The 24,751-nt window shown below is 39.2% G+C and overlaps 1 protein-coding gene across 3 annotated transcripts in view; it reads left to right on the top strand.

The window, feature by feature from the left end:
- The window catches only part of INPP5E (Inositol-3-phosphate synthase), an 830,915-nt gene that overhangs the window by 538,702 nt on the left and 267,462 nt on the right, over nucleotides 1-24,751 (top strand). For all 3 annotated transcript variants that reach the window (XM_067084336.1, XM_067084335.1, XM_067084334.1), the window contains one exon: nucleotides 22,985-23,095. In XM_067084336.1, coding sequence (XP_066940437.1) covers nucleotides 22,985-23,095 — 111 coding nt within the window. The remainder of the gene's footprint in view (nucleotides 1-22,984; nucleotides 23,096-24,751) is intronic.

The following is a 24,751-nucleotide window of genomic DNA, read 5'->3' as shown; positions in this document are numbered from 1 at the left end:
AACCTCGCTACAGAACCAGACCACTACCCTGTCCCAAACATGCAAGACCTCACAGCCTCTTTCCACGGGGCCAAAATATTTTCAAAATTAGATCTGTTAAAGTCCTGTTTTCAGGTACCAGTAGCTCCCGAAGACATTTCCAAAACCACTATCATCACGCCCTTTGGGTCCTACGTCTTCGCCTTCTCCACCTTCGGCCTGAGGAACGCAGGGGCGACTTTCCAGAGACTGATGGACAGCATCCTGGGGGACCTGAACTTCTGTGTCTGCTACGTCGATAAAATCCTAATTTTTTCCAGATCCCACAAAGAACACCTGCGGCACATCCGGAAGGTCCTGCAGCGCCTGCAGGAGAACGGCCACGTCATCAGGTTTGACAAGTGCACCTTCGGCGTCGAAAGAGTCGACTTCCTTGGCCACGAGATATCCCCAGGAGGTGTCTGCCCACTTGCATCGAAGGTCGAGGCCGTGGTCCGGTTCCCCACCCCTACCTCTGTCAAGGGCGTACAAGAATTCCTCGGGATGGTCAACTACTACAGGAGGTTCATCCCCGGGGTCGTGCACACCATGGCCCCCTGACGGAGATCTTGAAGGGCCATCCGAAGTCCTTAGTGTGGGGCCCCGACCAGCAGTGGGCCTTCTCCCTGATGAAGGCTGCCCTCGCCAAGGCAACAGCCTTGGCCGACCTGGACCCCAATGCCCCCCTCCAGCTAACAACGGACGCCAGTAACGTCGCCTGTGGGGCCGTCCTGGAGCAGGTTGTCAACGGAGCCCCTCAGCCCATTGCCTGCTTCAGCAGAAGCTCAGCCCCACCGAGTCCCGCTACAGCACCTTTGACAGGGAACTCTTCACGGTGTACCAGGCAGTACACTACTTCAAGTTCGTCCTGGAGGGTACGCCCTCTACAATTTGGACGGACCACCAGCCGCTGGTCCACGCCTTCACAAAGCTGGGGGATGCATGGTCCTCCAGGCAGCAGCGGCATCTCGCGGCCATCGCAGAGTTCACCTGCACCATCAAGTACCTCCCCGGCAGGAAGAACCCTGTAGTGGACGCCCTCTCGAGAATCGAAATCAACGCGGTGCAGCTCGGGATCGACTACGAGGACTTCGCCCGGGAACAGGCCACCGACCAGGAATCGCGTGAGCGCTGGCCACCCCCACCCACTGGTGCCCGCCTCCCGCCATCGCCTGGTCTTCAACATCACCCACGGACTGTCCCACCCCTCCGGCAGGACGACGGCCAAGCTGATGGCAGAGAAGTTCATCTGGCACAGCATACAGAAGGACGCAACGGGCTGGGCGAGGCAGTGCATTCAGTGCCAGACCAGCAAAGTAGGACGTCACACCGAGTTAGGGGTGGGCGACTTTCCTCGGCCGGGAAGATGTTTCGGGCACATCCACATCGACGTCGTGGGTCCTCTTCCCCCATCAGGAGGAGCCAGATACCTTGTGACAGTCGTCGACCGCTCCACCAGGTGGCCCAAAGCGACGCCCATGGAAGAAGCCACCGCTAGCGCGTGCGCTGAGGCCTTCCTCTCCAGCTGGATCAGCCAATTCAGTTTCCCGGACCATATAACCATGGACAGGGGCCCAGCTTTTCTGTCCGAGCTGAGGACCGGCCTGGCATGCCTGCTGGGGACCACTCACCACAGCACCACCACCTACAACCCCGCAGCCAATGGATTGGTAGAAAGGTTCCACAGGTCCCTGAAGGCGTCCCTCATGGCTCGTTGCACCGCCGAAAACTGGAAGTACCAGTTACCTGGGTCCTCCTCGGGTTGAGGACCCCCCCCAGAGCCAACGGCAACCCATCCGCAGCAGAAAAAGTCTACAGGGAGCCCCCCCATCATCCCGGGCGAACTCATAATGCAGGACCGGGACAACCTAACAACTCAGAGGCTCTGCGACAGGGTTGGGAAGTTCGCCCCCTGCCAGTGGACATATACCGACAGGACATCCCCCTTCATGCCTCCCGGTCAGTCCTCCACCACCCATGTCTTTGTCAGGAACGAGGCTGTCTGCCCGCCTGCCCTTAACCAGGCCCTACAGGGGGCCTTTCCTCATGATGGAGAGGAACAAAAAGGCATTCCAGGTGGCCATCCACGGGAAGGACGACTGGGTGTCAATAGACTGCCTCAAGCCCACAATCATGGAGGAGGACGTTGGTGGCACTCCCCAGTAACCCCCACAGGAGACGTCGCCCACTCAGCCCACACTGCCCACAAGAAAGTCGCGTGGGCGCCCCCAGAAGGCTCCGGGCCCAGGCAGAGGAACAACCAACCGCTCCCATACGCAACCCACCAAAGTCGAACGCACCCCTCAGCTGACGTGGAGGAGCCACAGCCCTCTCTGCCGCCCAGCCTTGATCAGACGTTACCTACATCTTGGGGGAGAGTATTGTAAAGTCCCCGCTAAACGGGTTTTCTGTGAAGAACCTCCCGTTTTCTACTGTGTAATTGTACATTCATTACCTTTCTATTTTTGCCCTTGTATATTGTGTATGTGTCAGAGTAACTTTGTGTTTAATTTACTATTTTTATTTGTCACGTTATCTGTATGTACCTGTCTTGTTTTGCATAGTGAATAATTGACCTCAGGTCACTTGTATGTCTTTGTATATCTTTGTACTGACGTCCGCATGCCGCTTTATAAGCGGGCTGCTTTCTCAATGAACTAGCAGTACCTGTCTACCTGCTCTTTCTTTCACACCCTCTAACAAGTATAGGTAATGATAAACAAAAGTTAATTGGTGATAACAGAAGCCCTGAATCAACATATGCTGCTTTTATCATAGACTTGAAAAAAATTTGTTGCTTCAAATTTGGCTCCAAAGACTGACCCCCAACCCCAACTCTTAATGAGAAAATGTAGCAACAAAGTCACATGGCTTCAACGTGGAAATTGTTGAACTTGGGAAAACACTTTTTCCCTCTGGCTGAACTCAAAATGTATCTCTTTATTCTTCTTTGCAGGATTTTTTTTTTTCTATTTTGTTTTATGGGGATAACTTTCATGCAAATAATCCTTGTGGTCTAAAACTTTCTGTCTCTCAACACATTCTAAGCCAATGCTGATAGACGACTTACAGTTGGGATGTGGCTCTTTCTTTGATGGCTTCTTCCAATTCTTCCCTGTCTTTTGTTCCCACTGGGCCAAAAAATGCCTTAGTAAAAATAAGTAGTGCAAAGAGACTGAATATTTTGCATGTTATTGGATTCCCAATTCAAACAGATTATGACTCATTATCCCAAGAATTTGGAAGATTTGGAAAAGTAAAGGAAATTAGAATTAATTTCCAAGAAGTTCGTAATAAATGGGATGCATGGATATCCTTCAACAAACACGAAGAACCAATTGAAGCAAAGAAACAGATAAATAATGTGGCAATAGGTAGTACTGTGCCAGGACTCCCAAAGTGCTTGATGTTTACACACCAGCTGACTGGTGTACAAAGAATAATGAAAAGAAACCTCCCCTTGCAAAGAAAGTTTGGAAAGCAAAACAAAAAAAATTTTCGATGCTCTAAAGATTTTGAAAGTTCGACCCCATACAAACCACCAAACAGTTTTAGAATTGTATAATCCCTCATTTTATCAAAACATTCCTATGGTTGTGAATTATACACCTCAGCAACAACATTTCACTTTAAAATTTTGATTCTGTTCACCAAGCTGGTATCAGACTTAGCACTGGTACCTAAAGTCCTCCCCTTTGCCAAGTGTTATGATTGATGCTGAAGAACTGCCTCGGGACTTTCACTGCCCATCATCTGTCTTTAGATATTGGTGAAGGTCAAAGGGGTTACCAAAATCTCTTGCATTTAAAACAGCTAGCAGAGAAAACTCTTCTATGTATTTTGAGGCACACCCAAATCTCATCCATTTGGTTTTGTAGTCAAGTGTCCTAAAATAGCTTTGATATGACAGGAAGTGGGGTAATTCCATTCAAGGTTTCATTTACCCTTCCATGGAGACTACCTGACGTTGCTTTTTGCAAGTGTTTCAGTAATTTTAATATGAGATTGCAGATGAGGAACATTGTTTGGGTTTTGTCTTAATAGATGGCCAAAATCCGGTTCTGGCAATGGTTTTGGAGTGTTTAGTAATAATTTCAACCACATGGGTGCCCTTCCAGTTTCAGCCTTAATTTTTACAGCAGAGCTGTGTGTATTTCTAGTGCTGTTGAGAAGATAGCAATTTTAGATGAGGGTGCTTTAACGGTTTTTCTGCTTTGGAATGTATTATGGGCTTTTGCGTTTTTAATTGCATTAATCCAATATTTATATTAGAATTTAAGAATCGCTTCATGTTTCTGAGTGAAGAAGAATAATTGCAAAATGGGTGCACATGGAAATGAAGCATACACACAAGTAAACGAGCAGCAGTCGAGCTATTTCCAAGAAGCTGTCCCATCTAATCTACTGATTTTAAACTAAGAATCAGAAACCCACCTTTTGATCGAGGGAGATTGTAAATCAGATATATTCTTGGAAGTATGGCAATATACCTAAATGGGAGAATGGCTCCTTGTCGCTTACTTATTGCCTGAGCACGCCTAACAGTTTTTCTATGACTGGTCATATTGCAATGGTTGTCTTGTCCTGTTGATGTATTGGGGATTATAGGAACAGACCTCTCTCCCAGGCATGAGGTCAATATGGCAGGTACATCCTTGCCAAAATTCTCAGAAAAAATACAAATTACAGGAGTTTTTAAATGTATATATTAGTCTTTTAACAGTTATATTTTAGATTTTTATGTAATTTAGTCTAAAATTTTATCTATATAAAGAATACAGCATAAATGGCTCAGACAGCTATGATGCCAGATAACGACTAATAAATCAATTACCACAATATTTTCATCCTTATCTAGGTTTTATGGTTTATAGTATCTAAATCCAAACTTACAGAATAGCCAAGCTGATAATTAGAAGCTTGCAGCTTCTACTGCCCATTCTTGGCTCATTTATTACTCTTGCATGCAGACAGCTTTCCCAAAATTTTATGTCATGATATTATGGAGTTATAGTGGCTATAAAAATATTTTGATACTCCTATATATTAAAGGCAGCTGCATAAAAGAATGATATATGAGCCAAGAATGGGCAGTATAAGCTGCAGCTTCTAATTATCAACCTGGCTATTCCATAAGTCTTGATTTAAATACTATAAATCATAGAATGTGGCTAAGGATGAAAATATTGAAATAAAAAGAGGCTGTAATCACATTTTGATAATCTGAAGACAATTGCTGCATCATCATGGATGTGGAAGCAGAAGGTGCAGAAAGCAATGGCCCATTAGCACTTGTAGGTTTATATGTCCTGATTTAAAAGAATAGGAGACAACATGTCTCAAAAGACATTTGGGGTAATAATTGTGTAATGATAGCTAGGAGAATATTAGTTAGGAATGGAGTAAATATAAAAGAGAGAAAAAGAAATGAGAGAGAACCAGTAATAGACAAATGATGGACAGAGAGAGAGAGAGAGAGAGAGAGAGAGAGAGAAAATAACGAAGCAGGAAGTGTTATGAGTATGTAGCCATTGGTGCGAGAGTAATCTAAGCATAATCTAAGCGCAACCATTAAAGACTGCCTACCCATCTCACCTGTGAGCTGACCTTTCAACTTTCGCCAGAACCTGAAGACTTCTGGTGACGTCATTAGTCCCACCCACGAAGGAGGGAATCAAGTCAATTAATCACACCCAAAGGGACATTAGATAATCTCCAACCACTAAGGATCTACAAGGTGGAACAGAAGCAATGGTCCGCCTACTGGAAGGAAGCTTGAAGAGAGAGGGAAGCAGATAGAAGAGAGATAGAGAAGCAGAAAAAAAAAAGAGCCGAGAGCCTTAGAGGAGTGAGGTCGAGTGAGGTGAGAAGAAAGAAAGGCTCATACTTCAATTCACTTAACTTGTATATAATGTAATATTTAACTAAGTGTGTTAATGAAGTAAGAAAGCTGCACTGTGTCTTCCTAAGCTTCTTGAGACTCTTAACAAGTAACAACAAACAAAGCCAGAAACGATTAAGCAACTATAAAGGAAACATCAAACTAATTAAAAAAAGAAGCAACAAAATATTACAAGGATAGCAATAATAAACTTCTTTACAACAATAAAACAATAAAAAGAAAAGACCTCATTACATTTGGTGACAGCGAAATAGGATCCGAGGAAGTGCATTGGAAAGAACAAACAAGTACACATACAAGTACTTCATAACGTCAGAAATACGAATCGACAAGCTCACTCAAGAATTTAATAACAGAAGACAAAGTGAATCATAACATAGACGAAAACATTCCTGCTACAAACGTCAATGGCCAAAACAGAACGAAGTGAAGTAAGAATTATAAACATTACCACTTAGAAAACCCACAACTAAGAAATATTATTCCCTGAAGATAAAACAACGAGTACAACACAAGCATACCAGTCAAACGGCAAAACAATGACGCCGTGTGTTGGTGACTATCGAAACACACCCAAACAGATTTCTATACACAATCTGTTGAAACAGATGAGTGCATTTCACTTTCACATGCACAACAAAACATTCCCATTAAAAATCAACATTGCTGGTGAAATCTAAGAAGATGAATCCCTGATGGTCGACAAAACAAGGAAAGGGGAGTTTTAGTCAAGATTCAAAACCCAAAATCCTGCGTGTTTACAGTGAACTACAGTGTTGGTCGTGAAAAGAAAAGTGAAACAGTTAAAACTGAACCACAACAGAAATAAGTAAGTCGTGATTGGAAAATTATTTTATTCTTTCTCTGTAAGAGTGTATAAAAAAATTTTTTCTGTTCTCTCTCTTAGAAGGTATAAAACTTTTATAATTCTCTCTTGAAAATTTTCACCTTGTTATATTTTTTGAAGTTTTTTAGATAGGAATCTTTAATAACATAACATAACATTCTTCTGTTGGTATATTTTTTGAATACTGTTGTGTATTTGTGTATAATTTTTTTATGATTTTTAGAATACTGTTGTAATATGCAGGATTCATTTGATGAATTGTTGAATACTATTAGAAATCGCTGTTATAACTTAAGACCAACAACAGTTAGACATAGTCAAATTCCAGTGCCAAGTTCACGAGTATCATTAACTCAAGAAAATACTAACACTAATAACACAAATAGCAATAATAATAGTAATACTAATAATACTAACATATTTCAATTTAGAACAATGGCGCAAGCAGCAATCATTACACAAGCCACCCAATTCTGTGGAAGAGTTGAAAGTTCAAATCCTGATAAAAACAGGCTAGAATCATATTCTGTGAACCAGCGGCTAGCTGATGCAGACAGTCACATATCTACAAGGAGAATAACAAATGAAAGAACTAAAATTAACGAAGCCTTGCTTCTCGTTAGTTCAGAAAGCGGTGATGCACATAGAACTTTGAATTCAGTTACATTCAGCAAAATAACCACATACACTGAATTTAAATGCAATTGTTTATCAATCTGGGAACCAGTAAGTCAAAGTGATGCATTATATATTATTAATAAATTCCTTACTCAGCATTATGATGGAGAATCCATAGCAAATCTTTACACAGATGTAGAAGAATCGACACACCATGTAATAGAAGACTTGAAGAAAACAAACATCACCATAGGAAATAAGAATGATTTTGGTGATGAAGAAGATGATTTAGTTAGTTTAAGATATGTTTTGAATTACTTGACATTTGGAACAATGTATAACGCACTCGGAGAAAAAGAAAAGAAAGCTTTCAAGAAAGTTAAAATTTATCCTAAAAGTGATAGCCTTACAGCTTTAATATCAATGAGTCAAGAAATCCAGAAGAAAGAAATAGATTTTTCTAAGGAATTTGTAGGGGTAACAGAAACACAAAGTGAAAGGAAAGGCAGAAATGCCAATGATTCATATAAAAGAAATAACAAGTATAATGATAATTCCAGACAAGTAGGGAATAGACAAACTTCCTTGCAAAGGAAATATGCACAAAATACTAGGAAAAAATGGAATCCAAATCAGAAAGGAAGACAGAATCAATCGAGGAATGGTCCACCCATAAGATATCATAATGGTTAATATTCAAACACAAATAATTCAAAACCAGAAAATAATTCAGCTCAAGAAGCTAGACCAAAAATAACGTGAAAACTGCGGGTAAACAAACCATTCCACTAATGAATGCAGAAAACCTAAAATCTGTGCAGTTTGCAAAAAGATCGGGCATTTAACTAAAAACTGCTGGTTCAGTAATAAGGAAGCCAATAGAGATTATAGAGATAAATAACAGTCGCCCAAATATAAATAAATCAGCCAGTCAGTGACAATTAACCCCTTTACAGAGAAAAGAAAGTAAATTTCTTCAAGGTGATGAAAGAGAAAAAAGAGAAACAGTTACAGTGGGAAATGAAGGTTCATCCACATTTTCCTATTTACATAGCCAAGAAGTAGTGTTTTCCATGAAAGACACCACTACTTCTTTTCCATGAAAGAAGAAGAAATAAACAGAAAGGATCTGCCTATTGTAAAGATTCCAATGAATGGAAAAACATGTACTGTACTCATTGATACAGGTAGTACTGTAAATATAACTGATAAAGTAACTTTAACCAGATATTTAGGCATTGCAGAAACTCAGATTCAGGATCAAAGTAGAGTAATAAAAGGAGTGGCAGGGAAACAGATTAAAAGTCTGGGGAATGTGAACTTAGAAATAGATATTTTGTCACATAAATTTATTGAAAGTTTTCTAGTTTTAGAAGACAGATTTTTTCCCGCACAAGTATTGTTCTTATTTAATTTAATGAGGAGATGTGTGGAATAATATTAGATAGTAGTGAAGGAAAGATTAGCCTGAAACATGAAGATCAGAAGAGCGTATGTTTTACGCTTGACGAAGAAAAGTTTCACCCAAATCTGATCAGTTTGTCTGAGAAAGTTTCAACAAGCGAGACAGACATACAGGAAAAGCAGATAAATAACCAGAACAAGCAAGATGAAATAGAAACAGATAAAAAAGAGGAATTCTCACAATCACAGAATACAGAATCGTTGAGATGTGCACATATTGATGATATATACTCAGATATAAATAAATACTCAGATATAAATAATTACTCGGATATAAATAACTGTGATGACCAAAACACTGAATCTAGCGAAAATCAAGGCGCCTATACATATAACTATAGCAGTGTCGTAATGACTTGTGAAAGTGAAGGGAAAATACTCAATGCAGTATTGCTCTTAGATAAAATAAATAAATCAGATAGCCTATAAACAGTATAATAGAAGTAACAGAGGAAACCACTGGAGATGCAGAACTTTGCTAGTTTTCAGACATAGAATAAGAAGAAATATGTTGTGTTAGCACAGCTGATGATAATAAAGTACAGTTTATACCAACAGAGCAGTAACTTTGTATCCAAAATATTTAACAAAAATATATTTGAGATCAAAAGAGGATGTAAAGGATAAGGATATTCTATTATTGAATGAAGAATTGCCAGATTTTGTCAGAGTGGATAATTCACTAGTCCACATGAATGGTGATAACTGCGAAGGTTATGTCCAAAACTATTTAGATAACAGACTAACACTATACGCAGGCATTGTCTTTTGCATAGGGATTCCTATTTAACAATCCTTTACTGACAATAGAAGAAAAAGCATTTTTCTCTATAAATGGCCAAAACTCTCAAATAAATCAAGAAGTAAATGAAACAGATTTTCCAGAAAATAGACACAAGTTACTTCAGGTGTTAGAGAAATACAGAAATGTAATAGCTATAGGAGATAAACTAGGAAGAACAAATGTTCTACAGCATAGAATTTTGTTAGATGATGGAGCCAAGCCATTTTTTATTCCTAATTACAGATTACCAATAAGCCAGAGACCCATGGTTAACAATTTGATACAGGAAATGAAAAGAGGTGGAGTAGCAATTCCTTCTAAATCTCCAAATAATTCCCCATTGTTACTTGTTCCAAAGAAGAATGGTAGTTGGAGCTTGTAATAGATTACAGGAAGTTAAATCCCAACATAGTTCCAGATAGAATGCCGATGCCGGTAATTCAAGATATGTTAGTTCAATTAGGAGGGGCCAAAATATTTTCATCCCTAGATTTGCTTATTGGATATTGGCAAGTACCTCTAGATGAAGAGTCGAAACAATTCACAGCCTTCAGCACACATAAAGAACATTTACAGTTTGAAGTAATACCATTTGGACTCACATCAGCCCCATTAACATTTGTCAGATTAATGTTACAAATTCTAGAAGATATAGAAAATGTTGCAGTATCCTTGGACGATCTTATCATTTTTAGCAAAGACTTAGAAAGTCACCTCAGAACATTAGAAATGGTCCTAGAGAGATTAAGAATTGCAGGACTAAAAATAAAATGAAAGAAATGTCAATTCCTAATGAAGTCCTTAGAATACTTGGGTCATGTAATTAGTGAAGATAGACTGTGCATTCAGGCAGGTAAAATAAAGGCAGTAATTGATTACCCAGCTCCCACTAATTTGAAAGCATGGTAGGTTATTATAGACCTTTTATAAATGGGTTTGCTACTATAGCCAAACCTTTGACAGAACTAACCAATAAGGATGTTAATTATGAATGGAAGGATGAACAAGAAATAGCCTTTCAAACACTAACGAGCTAAATGACCAGGAATCCTGTTTTAATCTACCCAGATTTTTCCAAAGACTTTTACTTAGCTTTTGATGCCTCAAGTACAGGGCTAGGAGCTGTATTGTTGCAAAAGGCCAAAACTAGAATGAGGGCAGTTTATTATGCTAGTAGAGTTTTAAACCTAGCAGAAAGAAACTATAGTATCACAGAAAGAGAGTGTTTAGCTTAATATTGGGGTCTAAAGAAATTTAGACACAAAATTTTAGGTCATAAGGTTAATGTGCTTACTGATCACAAACACATTTGTGACTTATTCAAGAAGAGAGCCTTTACCAACAACATGAAGTTCAATAGATGGTTCATTAGTGTATTAGAACTTGGTCCGGAATTCAGAAATATTCCAGGGAAATTTAACACCTTGGCAGATGCATTGTTCAGATCTCAAGAAGAAACAGAAAATTGCATTACCACCTTTTGTTTTAGTTATCAAGTAGTAGATTTAGATCTAGAATGAGTAAAAATACAAGAAGAAAAAGATGCAGAAATCAGACAAATTGTAGGACAGTTAATACTAGATGAAAACTTAAAACCTGGTTTTCAATTAATAAATGGATTGTTGTATAAAAGGCCAACAGAGAAGAATGGTTCTTCTCGTCTATACATCCCAAAAACACTAATCAGAGAAGTTTTAGAACTAACACACTCATATAAGTTAGCAGGACATCCAGGAATTTAAAAAAACAATCAGAATCATAACCAGAAATTATTTTTGGCCAAATTGTGGTGAAGATGCCAAAAACTTTGTACAAAACTGTATAGTCTGTAATCAACATAAAGGTAACGTAAATCTTAAAGCTCCACTTGAAAAATATCCATCAGAATTAAATCCGTTAGGTCCATTTCCAAGGACTATTAGAGGAAATAAACAAATATTAGTCGTCGTAGACTATCTAACTAGATATGTAGAAATCGTACCAGTAAGAAACAGAGATGCAGCTACAGTAGCAGAAGCTCTTAAATCTAGAATGATCACAAGGCATTCATGTCCACAAGTTCTTTCTGATAATGTTGCTGAATTTACTAGTGATCTTTTAAATAAAATATGTGAATTTTATGAAATAAATAAGCGTCAAATAACCGCTTATAAGCCAAGTTCTAATAGAGCAGTACAGTAGAACGAACTAATCGTAAAATTAAGAATACCCTGAAAACTTTAGTGAGCCCACGGACAGAAGATTGGGACTTAGCACTAGAAGACGTACTGTACAGTTCACATTGAATAATACTGTAAATGAGACAATAGGAGAATCTCCACATTATTTGCTATATGGTTATCAGAAAAGAATGCCTAACACATTGTTAGACGATGCAACGCCACCCAGACATACTTATAACTAAGATGACTATGTTGCATGGAAGACCAGACGTACTTACGAGACAATCATGAAAACAAGGGCAAAATTAAAAGAGGTTCATAACGCTCATGCCAAGTATTATATTAAAAGTACCATTAAACCAGACATTACAGTACGAGTAGGTACTCAAATTTACGTACAAATCATGCTCAAGAAGGTCCAAATGTAAAGGTTTCTCCCAAGTTCACTGGACCATATGGAGTTTTAGAAGTGTTAAAATTAAACAATTATAGAGTAGTTAATTAAAGTGATCTAAAGGAGAAAGTAGTTCACTGGAATCATCTAAAAGTTGTAAAATCAAATCCATGATCCACTAAAGTTATAGATAACATAAGACATGAAAATGCTCTAGATAATGTTGTCAACAAAATATATAATCTACGAAACCGAGAGAGTTAAATATGTGTATGTATATAATGGTGTTGGACTGAAAATATCATAAATATAATGAAAAAGAAAGAATAGACAGACTGGAAAAATAGGCAGTAGCAAGAGGCACAGTCATAAATGCAAAACAAATGGAAAAACGGAAAAATTTTAGAAATCAGGTCAATCAGAATGTAACAAAAGAACTGAATAAGTTGAAAACATACAGTTTTTAAATACATTTGCTCTAGAAAGTGAAATGATATTACAGGAACATAAAAACACATTAAATGCCATTTTGCTTGCTTGTAAAGGTATTCTGAGCCCAACACTAATCACTCCTAAAGAATTAGAAGACATCATTAAGTTTTGCATTATGGAAAAACACCTTCAGCCACTTGTGGAAGATGTATTCATGTACTACAATTTAATAAGCGCCAAAATGATTTATGATAAAATTATTTTAGTTGCACCTTTCAATACTAGGATCACAAACACATTAATCACTGTGTACCCATTTCCTATGATAATTAATGAACAATCAGGCATTTTGCATTAGAAGAACACGCTCTGCTATTATCATTCTTCACTGATAAACAATTTAATGAGTGTATTTTGTTAAAAGAACTGGAATATATATGTAATTTTGATAACCTGTATAAGAATACTAATGCTTATCCCTGTATTCAAGAGATTGTGTTAAACCAAAACCAAGAAAAGGATGTATGTACCACAAACTATGATAAACCTTTTGAAGCACTCATAATTGATCAAGAAATTTTTGTATTTCCACTAAATACTGTTGTAGCTAAAACTAAATGTCACAACATTATTGCAGAAATAAAGTTTAAAAATGTTAAATCTTTTACAGCATCATGTCAGATAGTTATAGCAAACCAATTATATTATGAACCCCATCTTTTCACAACATATAAATTCAACAAACACGTGCCATATAAAATTACTCATATAAAATAGATGAATTTAAGTTGTCTCAGTTAGAATTAAGAAACTTGAAATTTTGAACTGTGTTGATGAATATTTCTTTTGTAAAAAAACGGTCTCCCCAATTTCATCATTAGTAATTCTAGTGGTAATAGTAATAACTGTTATTTTGTTTATCCTGATAGTGAGAAATCTTATTATCAGAGAAATATAAGGGATATTGACAGAACTCAAAAATAAAATAATTGACAATTGATGTTAACATTATATGTTACATGATAATAATTTCATATGTTTATTGTTCTGAATGTTCATTTAGTATACTTATGAACTAATATACTTATAATTTGATATGTTTAATATTTTAATATGATTACTATGAACTAATATACTTATAATTTGATATGTTTAATATTTTAATATGATTATTTTTTAAAGAATGTTTTAATGAACTTGTGTCTTGTCCTCCACAATTGGAGAAACAGTTATTGTTATGCCCATTATTACATTTTATTGCCAATTTGATTATTACTATTGCATCCATTTTATTATGTTTAGTTAAACATTGAAGACAGTGTTTGGTAGGTAACCGAGTGATGTAATGATAGCTAGGAGAATATTGGTTAGGAATAGCATAAATATACCACTCTGTTGGTCATGAGTTCGAATCTCCGAGCGGCCAGAGTAAAGAACAAGAGGAATTTGTTTCTGGTGATAGAAATTCATTTCTCGTTATAATGTGGTTCAGATTCCACAATAAGCTGTAGGTCCCGTTGCTAGGTAACCAATTGGTTCTTAGCCGCGTAAAAATAAATCTAATCCTTCGGGCCAGCCCTAGGAGAGCTGTTAATCAGCTCAGTGGTCTGGTTAAACCAAGATATACTTAATTTAACTTAATAGCATAAATATAAAAGAGAGAAAAAGAAATGAGAGAGAACCAGTAATAGACAAATGATAGACAGGGAAAGAGAGAGGGATACAGAACAACAAAGCAGGAAGTGTTATGAGTATGTAACCAAAACATTGGTGCGAGAGTAATCGAAGTGTAATCTAAGCGCAGCCATTAAAGACTGTCTACCTGTCTCACCTGTGAGCTGACCTTTCAACTTTCGCCAGAACCTGAAGACTTCCGGTGACATCATTAGTCCCACCCACGAAGGAGGGAATCAAGTCAATTAATCACACCCAAAGGGACATCATTAGATAATCTCCAACCACTAAGGACGTCTACAAGGCAGAACAGAAGCAGTGGTCCGCCTACTGGTGGGATGGACATTCCTTTGAAGAACCTGCAAGAAGGAAGCTTGAAGAGAGAGGGAAACAGATAGAAGAGAGATAGGGAAGCAAAAGAAAAAAAGAGCTGAGAGCCTTAGAGGAGTGAGGTCGAGAGCCTCACCAGTTGTGGGTTGAGAAGAAAGAAAGGCTCATACTTCGATTCACTTAACTTCTATATGATGTATTATTTAACTAAGTGTGTTAATGAAGTAAGAAAGCTGCACTGTCTTCCTAAGCCTCCTGGGACTCTAACAACTAACAACAAACAAAGCCAGAAATGATAAAGCAACCATAAAGGAAATACTCTAATTCAAATAAGAAGCAACAAAACATTACAAGGATAACAATAATAAACTTCTTTACAACAACAGAACAATAAAAGGAAAAGACCTCATTGCATTTGAAAAGAACTAAAGAAGGTGGAAAAAACGAGATTGTTGTGAAAAGTTACACCTTTCACCACCTTGCTGGGCCCCTGGGAGCCAAAAACCACATCTTGTCTTTCTGGTATGTTACGAACATACCTCTATTTCGTTTGGGCGGTGCTAATGTGCATTTAACACGTCCAATTGGCGGGAAAGCCGCAATTACGCCTCCTCGAACGACTATAAAAGGTGGGAGTAGGCTTAAATGACCAGCTCTCTGATCCACGACGTGACAGAGATCACTTGCAAAATTAATAAGCACTACAAGGTTCTTTGTTATATCACCTGTCTTATGGTACAGCAAGTAAGGTAGGATAATTAATTGAATTCTGTAAATGTGTCCACCAAGGTTTAATTGTAAGTTTCAAAACCGGTAGTAAATATTTAAAGTGAACTTCTTTGCTATTTGTGATATTATTTAACAAAGAGAATTCCATTGTAACTGTGCATCCAATAGTGATGAGTACTTGTATGTTGTATATAAATTAGTTTTTAAGTCAACATTTTAAAACTGTGGTCTCATTGAGCCTTCCTTAGTTTGTAGACGTCCTCATCATCCTTTGCAATCCTTTAGCTAACAACATCAGCAAAGAAACAGTGCATTGTGGATGAAAATTCACATTTTTGGTCCTTCAAACCAGATTGCAGTGACGAGAGTGAACTTCAAGAGTTGTGCTAGTGGGATTATGGCATTTAACGTGTTAGGCTAGGGCATTCGCAACTGTCCAATAGAATCCCCGATGTTGAAGGGGCTGAGATCGAGTTAATTAGAGAACCCGGTGGACTAGTGAGTCATTTTGAGCTTGATAGCCTACCCTTTTGGGGACATAGGTATAATTTAGTGATTTTGTGCATAGGCGGTAATGATTTAGCAAATAATCCAGTGCTTGATGTTTGGGAACGTTATCGCACCTTGGTAGAGCGCTTAAAACAAATTGCAATTACTGTTGCTTTATGCAACACAGAAATTAGAATATACGATGAAACGAACCGTTTCAACATTTGATCCTGAGCAGTACAATGCTGATGTGAAAGACATTAATGCTCGTTTGAGAAGGTATTGTGCTAGACGTAGGAGATATCAGGTTAGGCATCTATTGATGAATGCATGGGTGTACTGATGAAACCGGACAGCCGATAATGTTCATTTCATCCGTAGTGTAAGAAGTGCGCTTGCCAATAGCTTCACAAAACTCGTGCGTAATGAACAAGCCCGTCAAACAGTAGAGTAAAAAGCCAAAATTCTAGTCTTGGTCCGTCGTTTTGTTTTGTTTGAAAACACATTTTTATTGCAATATACATTTCTATTCTTCCTATACAGATTAAAGTGGTCACACCCTCCTCTTTACACATTGGTAATGTAATTCGATCAACCTTCTTCCACCAAAATGACGAACCACACAGAACCTAAGTTCTTTACTGCTGTAACTAACCTGCTACGAGACACTTTAGACCCAGCACACTGAGACCTCGTCGAGTCTCATAGCCTGTTTGTATATGAAGAAACACTTAATAGAGCAAAAGCGGATGAGAAAGTACTTAAAGATGCGTACGTCCAGTCATTAGTAACTATTGACCCCGAAGTTGAAAGTGAAGTTAAGAAAGTCTTAGACCGCGCTCGTAAGGCTATAACCTTGATCATTGACAGAATAAGTTCCCTATCGAACTCTGTTCGACCCAAGAAAGAATTGCCACGACTTAAGGAGATTCCCTTGCCCACCTTCAGTGGGAAGAGAAGCGAGTATAGCAATTTCATAGAATTGTTTGATGTGCTAGTTCAGATCGACCTGATCTAGACGACGTGACTAGATTTACTTATCTAAATGGATCGTTGAAAGGAGAGCCCCTCAGACTGATTAGCAGCCTGAGTATAACCGTGCATAACAATGCCATAGCAAGAAAGCTGTTGGAAGAGAGCTATGGTGACACGGTCCAAACGTTGGTCATGTTGCACCGTAAGTTAGCCGATTTACCCAGGCCTAAGTGTAATCATCAGGATTTGCAGAAGTTCAGAGTTTGAAGTTGCTGCCCTTACCGAACAAATTAAGTGGCTTAGCGGGGCAGCTTTGGCTCATGGTATATTACTTAGCCTATTGTGTCAGAAACTATCAAAAGGTGACGTGTATCGTTGCATTACTGATCATCTGATAAGGTGTGACTGTAATCTTGACGAAAGGTATTCTGCTATTGATTACATAATTCGCTCATGCAAGAATGATGCCCTCCAGAAGGGAGAGGACCTTTCAGTTAATGGTCAAACTGAAGCTGTAGGCTCGAGCTCCTCACGCTCCAAGAATTGTCCATTCTGTAACTGTAATCACACAGCATATCAGTGTATCAAATTTTCCAGTGCTGCCGCTAAAAGGCGCCAACTCGTACTCAATCGCAGATGTTTTAATTGCTTAGCTACAGGACATGCGAGTCATCAGTGCCCCAGTGGACGAACTTGTAAACTCTGTAATGAAAGGCATCACCACCTCATTTGTGAAGGGAGTGGCAGCAATAGATTCTCACAGTGTTTTCTTGGGAAATCGTTCTAACCATACACACCCAAGTCCGTCCCACCAAACAATCGCCCGACCATTAGTCCAACAGCGAAAGACTGTCACAGTCACCCCTCAATCCTCCCAAGGAAAACTTGTGAATTGACCTTGATCAACCGTCGTAGCCAGTTCCGATCGTAGTGATCAAAGTAAAAGTAAAGTAAATGAAAAACCTTCCACCAGTATGAAAACTGTAAAAAACGGACCAACTGCTGAATTACCCACCACCTTGTTATCCACTGCTACATTAGTTATGTATAATCAGAAACAACCAGTTGCTACCAGGATGTTTTTGGATACTGGTAGCCAGAGGAGCTTTATTTCAACATCAATGGCTCGTAAATTGAAATTGAAAGCAATACGAAAGGTAAAGTTAAATTTAGCCCCCTTTGCTTCTCAATCAATCACGGGAGAATACAAGATAGTTGGTGGTAGAATTTATCTGGGAAAACACGTGGTTAGAATAAAGTTAGTTGTTCATGATCATGTTGATACCCTCATTCATAATTTGGGATTAGTAAACTTCAAAAAACAACTGGAAGGTAAGGGATACACATTAGTTGATAGTAAGGCAAAAAGTGATTTGCTGAAAGACATCAATCTTCTCATTGGAGCAGATTATTTTAGTTGTTTTGTGACTGGAATAGAAAGGATAGATGGCGTGAATTTGTTCTTTACTCATAATGGCATAGCCCCCTACGGGAAAACACAGCAATGGGCACTGCAAGGTGTCGTGAAATCAAATGTGTTGAGAGTCCACAGAATCATAGAAAATGAACGTGATGTAGATTATTGGTGGAGGGAGACTGGGCACCCTGGGTATTTCCCCTGACGAACAATTCACCGAGTCAGAGAAAACTGCGATGATACAGGTGCAACAGAGCGTAGTGAAGACGCGATTGGGTTATCAGGTTAGCTTACCTTTCAAAGGAACGCAACATCCAAGTAACAATTACTGTAATGCTGCCGTGCAGCTTAGTGCTTTGGAAAAGCAATTTCAGAAGGATCCTGGGTACAGAGAGTCGTACCAGTGAGTCCTTGATACTTATTTGAGCTCAGGCTTCATTGAAGAAGTTTCTGATCCCCGAAACAGTGGATATTTTATGCCTCACTTTGGCATGAGGAAAGAGAGTAGCATAACTCTGTTGCGCATTGTTTTCAATGCATCTTCTAAGTGCAAGGGCGAATTGTCCCTGAGTGACTGTTTGTATGCTGGCCCAAATTTAGTCAAGCTCCTTTATAATTTGCTGTTGAGATTCCAAACGAACCCCTATGCTGTCGTTAGTGATGTCAGTAAAGCCTTCCTCCAAGTCCTACTACACCCCGCAGATCGTAAGTACAATTCCTTTGGTGACAGGAGCCTGGTAAAATGTAACCACCAGTCTGTACCTTCTGCAACAGGTGTTACACACACATCTAAGGGACAGTGGGAGAGAAGAGCTGATGAAGTCATTTTATGTGAACAACTTTTTGAAAACTTATGATTCAGTGCCTGAGATGAAAGCGTAGTGCAAGCAGGTGAAAGCGTTGTTGGCAGACGCAGGTATGCCCTTAACAGGTTGGGCAAGTAATGTGGTGGAGTTTGATGAGGAAGTGGAAGCTGATGAACCAAGTGTGGTGACTGTGTTAGGTATGAAGTGAGATAGAAATAAGGATGTGCTGAGTCTGAAGTGTGGAAAGAAGATGAATGAGTCTGTGAGGGATGGAAAACTCACGAAATGTAAGTTGCTTTCATTGCTCATGTCGAATCTTGACCCGTTAAGATTGGTTAGTCCAGTGTTCGTGAAAGGAAAGCTATTGTTGCAGGATTTGTGGGAAGAAGGGGTTGAATGGGATGAGGTGCTGTTGCTGGAGAGGCAACGTCAAGCTCAGGAGATACTTGAGCGGTTTGAGTCAGTGGAAGCTTTGGAGTTTGAGAGAGGAGTGATCGTGAGACAGAATGAGCTCCATGTCTTTGCAGATGCCTCCAGTAAGGCTTATGGAGCAGTAGCATATGTTAGAGATGCAGTAGGAAATAGTCAACTACTTACTTCTAGGATGCGAGTTACGCCGTGTAAGCAAAGTAAGTTGTCGATTTCCAAATTGGAATTGTTAGCTTTAATGGTAGCTTTCAGGTTAGCTGGTCACCTGTTTGGATTGTGGAGTTTTGCTTGTGTGGTCGTGTGGACCAATAGTTTGGTTGCCAAAACCTGGGTAGAGACTGAAGAATCCAACCGTAATTGTTTCATTTCTAATCGAGTAGGTGAGATCCTATTCCTACAGAGACAGCATGAGATCCAATTAAAGTATGTTCCCACCAAGTTAAATCCAGCTGACATCCTCACTCAAGGCATGAACACCAAAGATCTGATGCAGAGGGAGCTGTGGCGAAATGGCCCCCATTTTTTACGTGTGACAGGTCCTGTAGACACCCCCTCAACCTTGTAAGACAACGACAGACGAGGAGTCATGCTTGACAGCTGCAGTCAGGGAATTGAAAGATGAAGGCAAACTTGTAGAGCCAGGAAAACTATGGCACATAGAGGGGAGTAAGGTTTCGTTTACTTATATGTTAAATGTAATGCGCAATTTATTGCAATTTGTTCATTCAGACGCTGACCCCTTTCTCAAATTTGTCTTTTTAGAACAGAGGCATCACCTGCCGTCTGTCTGTGCTTATTTATAATCAGGAATGAAAGTTCCCAGTCACATAAGTAACTTTGTATAGCAGTTGAACTTGACTATCTGTAATCAAATCATTTACACACACTCCAGGATTGCTGGTGCAGTAGGATGCAAAGCTGAATTGTTGTTATTGCCAGCTAAGAGTCAATTAGTCAGATTATATCTTAATCATTTGCATGCATCACACGCCTATTGTCATGCAACACACGCCTATTGTTGTGTCAGTGCATTAATCATACTTTTCTGCCAGGAATACTGGATGCCTGGATTGAGAACTTTAGTTAAGGGTGTGATCCGATCATGCAGTGTGTGCAAGATGACCTTCCAGCCTCCTCTAAGACTCCCACTGCCTCCGCAACTTCCTGCTGCAAAAACCACCTTGAACAGACCCTTTGAATGTGTGGGATTGGACCACACTGGACTTATCAAGACCAACACCAGAGTGGTTTACTTGCTGCTGATCACCTGTATGGCTAGCCAAGCTGTTTATTTGGACATCACGCCCCACGAAGGGATGTTGGACACCCTAACAACGAAGCAACTTTGTCATCATTATTTTTGTCTGACAGCCGCTCTCAGCAAATTCAAGGATTATTGGAGAGATGGCTACTTATGGGCACTACAGGATCGCCATGATTCAAGGGAAGCAGCAGTTATGCCTCTTAAGGCAGGTGATATCATCCTGATAAAGATTGAATCCAGAAAACGCAGAGATTGGCCACTTGGGAGGGTCCTTACAGTGTATACTGACCCCCTGGGTGTGGCGGGACCAGCCAAGGTCCTTTGCGAAGGAGAGGCGCACCTGAGCGCAATTAATCACACTGTTCCCTTAGAAATGTCCGAAGAAGAAGACGACGACCCAGATGCTGAGAGAGCAGCAGAGGAAGGAATTACGGACGACCCGATTGCTTTTAAGTGTGCGTGATAGTTGAGAGACAGAAGAACTCGATAGGAATGTGTTCAATGTCATAAGTGAAGGACTCGATAGGAATGTGTTCAATGTCATAAGTGATGACAGTAGTGAGCTTGCCAAAGAGCAAGCGCGAGGATATGAAGGGAAAGTACTGAACAAGCCAGACTGCACAGAAAAGCAGCCCTCACACAGTGAGAAAGAATGGCTCAGTGGATGCGGGAAGGGACAGTGTAGGACAGAAAAAAAATTGCGAGTGTGGTGAACTATATACAAATGTGAGTTGTAAGAGAGTCTTGATGGAGAATATAGTAAGTAGTGAGTACTGCATGAGTTCCTGATGAATCGGTACTCTGAGTGCAGGGCTACAGTGAAGAATGTACAGTGTTCATGGTTGATGTAAACTCATCAGTAATGATTATGTTTGTTCCTTTTTGCAATTGAAATGACGACCATATCAGGTACTGAGTATTTTAGTTAAGTAAGATAGTGCTTTATTATATTGAAGAGCATCTCAACAGGATTGAGGCAGTTGAGTTAACATTTATGACTGCCTAAATTAAGAGTGGCCACTCAAATTTTTTTATTGCTGTTTGTTGCCACATTTGACCCAGCTACAACAGGGCCCAGTTGGAGTTGGGCCAAGCGTGAAAACCCCCCTTTTTCTTTCCTTCTTTGAGAGTTTGCAGTTAAGTATATAGATTTAGTGCTTATCATATGAGCTCTCCACTTTGTAGGTGGGAGGATGGTGAGGAAAGTTACACCTTTCACCACCTGGCTGGGCCCCTGGGTGCCAGAAACCACATGTCGTCTTTCTGGTTGCTCATTGAGCCGGACGAAGTTATGAACATACCCCTATCTCATCTGACGGTGCTAATGTGCGTTTGAGACACGTCCAATTGGCGGGAAAGCCGCAATTACGCCTCCTCGAACGATTGTAAAAGGTGGAAGCGGGCTTAAATGACTGGCTCTGCGATCCAGGACATGATAGAGATCACCTGCAAAATTAGTAAGCACTACGAGGTTCTTTGTTATATCATCCGTCTTATGGTACAGCAAGTGAGGTAGGATAATTAATTGAATTCTGTAAATGTGTCCACCAAGATTTAATTGTAAGTTGTTTCAAAATCGGTAGTAAATATTTAAAGTGAATTTCTTTGCTATTTGTGATATTATTTAACAAAGAGAATTCCATTGTAATCGTACATCTATTAGTGATGAGTACTGGTATGTAAATAGTTGTAAATAAATTAGTTTTTAAGTCAGCATTTTAAAACTGTGGTCTCATTGATCCTTTCCTAGTTTGTAGACGTCCTCATCATCAGCAAAGAAACAGTGTGTTGTGGATGAAAATTCACAACATAGATGTTAATACTTAAAAGCAGAAAAGCTGTATATAGATAGACAGCAATTTCCAAGTCATAAAATTAAATTTCTAACACGGCAGGTATTGGGAGCTTCTTGTCAAAAATGGGAAGGTGAGAAAATGAGGCATATATGATAAAATCTCATGTCACCGTGTTATGCTAGTGGCTAGTGGCCGAGTTCCACCCTCAAGAAAGGGTGCATGTTCTAATTTTAATAACAAAGTAGTTCAATACATACTGTGAGTGGAGCTAACAGTAGCGGGTGCATTTTATTACCGTGGTGATGCTTCAGGAATTGGATTTTTTATTGACCGGATCTATACTTTAATCCTTTAATTTAGAACATGGATTTTTTATGAACACATCGAAATTTATTAGACTTGTTAACAATGTCGTTTTTCAAGTAATTTTATAGCACTTTTTTTTATTTCACAGGAACCACCAGTAAATCTAGAGGAATTTTTACTCCCTGAAGCAATGGAACGAGTGCCTGACTTTTTTGTAATTGGTACTCAAGAATCAGGAGGGAGCCGATCTGAATGGGAAGTAAGTATTACCCTTCTGTGACCAGCTAATATTAAGAATCCCATTTGTATACTGTTGCTGGGAAAAGTAATTTAGGCCCAGATTGGGCAGTCCGTACCCATTTACTTAAGAAACATGCTTTGGTTTCTCCACCTGCAACCATGTAATACTGGTAAGTTTTCTTCCATTCTGTTGGCTTTCCTGTTGCTTTGTTGTTGAGTTTTTATCAATTTTCGCAATCTGCCTAATGCAATTGTGAGTTCTTCTACTATTATGATTACTAGGCAAAGAAAGGGAGTTTCTTAACTGTAATTTGTGTTTTTCCCTAGATATCCTAGATATATAATTCAGAAGTATTTATGATAGAAGTATTCTTTGGTGACAGGTGGTTTGGTTACTAAAGCTTGTTAAGAAAATAACTAGCACATATATATTAAGTGGGAAGGGGGAACCCTGACCATTCACCTGGCAGAAGCCTCACTTTTTCCTTTGGCCATAGGGACAAATGAATGGCTGTTTAGAGCAGGTTTATAAATCTGTGAAAAATGCATGTTGCAGTACTTTAAAATATTTTCCACTTGTTCCAACTATTTATAATAGGCGAGTCACTCCTTAGATGGAGCAGTATGCCACACAAGGGATACATGCACTATTGGGGAAGGAACAGGAACAGGTGATGTTGCTAGACTGCCTTGTGTATAGTCTTTGCCCTATGGAAAGAGATTGATGCTACAATCAGTTACCACCCAGATATGCTACTAGCTTCCTAGTCATATACTGTATATTAGTTGGCAAAGGCTGACTCCTGTAAACTCCTATAAAGCCAGGCATTTTACAGGTGCAAGCAGCTAGTAGGGTCCCGTTCAAGAGTCTGGTTCCCAACGCTGAGCCTAATTCAGTGAAGTATTCACCAGAACCTTCTCTCTTGTTATTAGGCAGTCTAAATATTATTTACCAGTTGGTGTGAATAGTGATATTCCAAAAATGTAGGAAGGTTCTAGCTAACATTTTTTTCATTATATCTGCTGTCATTTCCTCGCAGGAAATGTAAGGAAGTGTCAGTTATAGTAAGGGTACATCTGTATTGGTACTCCCAACCGACCAAATCTGTCAAATCCAAAGAGGGCCTCTGAAGTTCTTTCCAGAGTTTGTTTGTTTTGCCTTGTGGTTTAAACCTTTGCGTGGGATGGCATAATTTACATACTCAAACATAACTGATTATAATGTAAGGTTGACTTATAAAGTAAAATTTGAGAGATTTGGATGGATTTCCTCTCCAAGTTTACAGTATCTTAGCATTAACCCTATTTTCAACCCAAATTTTCCCTTTTATATACTATCTTATCCTTTGAGGACATATCTTCAATGGTTTCTTCTCTCTAAATTTACATTATACAGATGGAACTTCCATAGGATCTGCTGGACTGAGACCATCTAGTACCTTGTTTGAAATTTCTTGCTAGTTTACTACCTGAAAATCGTATTTTGACTGTATGATAAATCTGCTCATCCTTGGACATTTCTCTCCTTTTTATTAATATTTGCCATGGGAAGAACGTCAGTCACTTTCAAGAAGCATTTTGCCAATATAGTATGATGAAAGAAACATAAAATGGTAAGATGGTCAAAGCTTCTTTTCCATAAGACTGCTACTGTGTAATACTTGGACATGTGTGT

Source organism: Macrobrachium rosenbergii, chromosome 41 (genome assembly GCF_040412425.1).
Source record: "Macrobrachium rosenbergii isolate ZJJX-2024 chromosome 41, ASM4041242v1, whole genome shotgun sequence".
Classification (NCBI taxonomy): domain Eukaryota; kingdom Metazoa; phylum Arthropoda; class Malacostraca; order Decapoda; family Palaemonidae; genus Macrobrachium; species Macrobrachium rosenbergii.
Note: the sequence above shows the minus strand (reverse complement) of the source record. Positions and strands in the feature narration are given on the sequence as shown.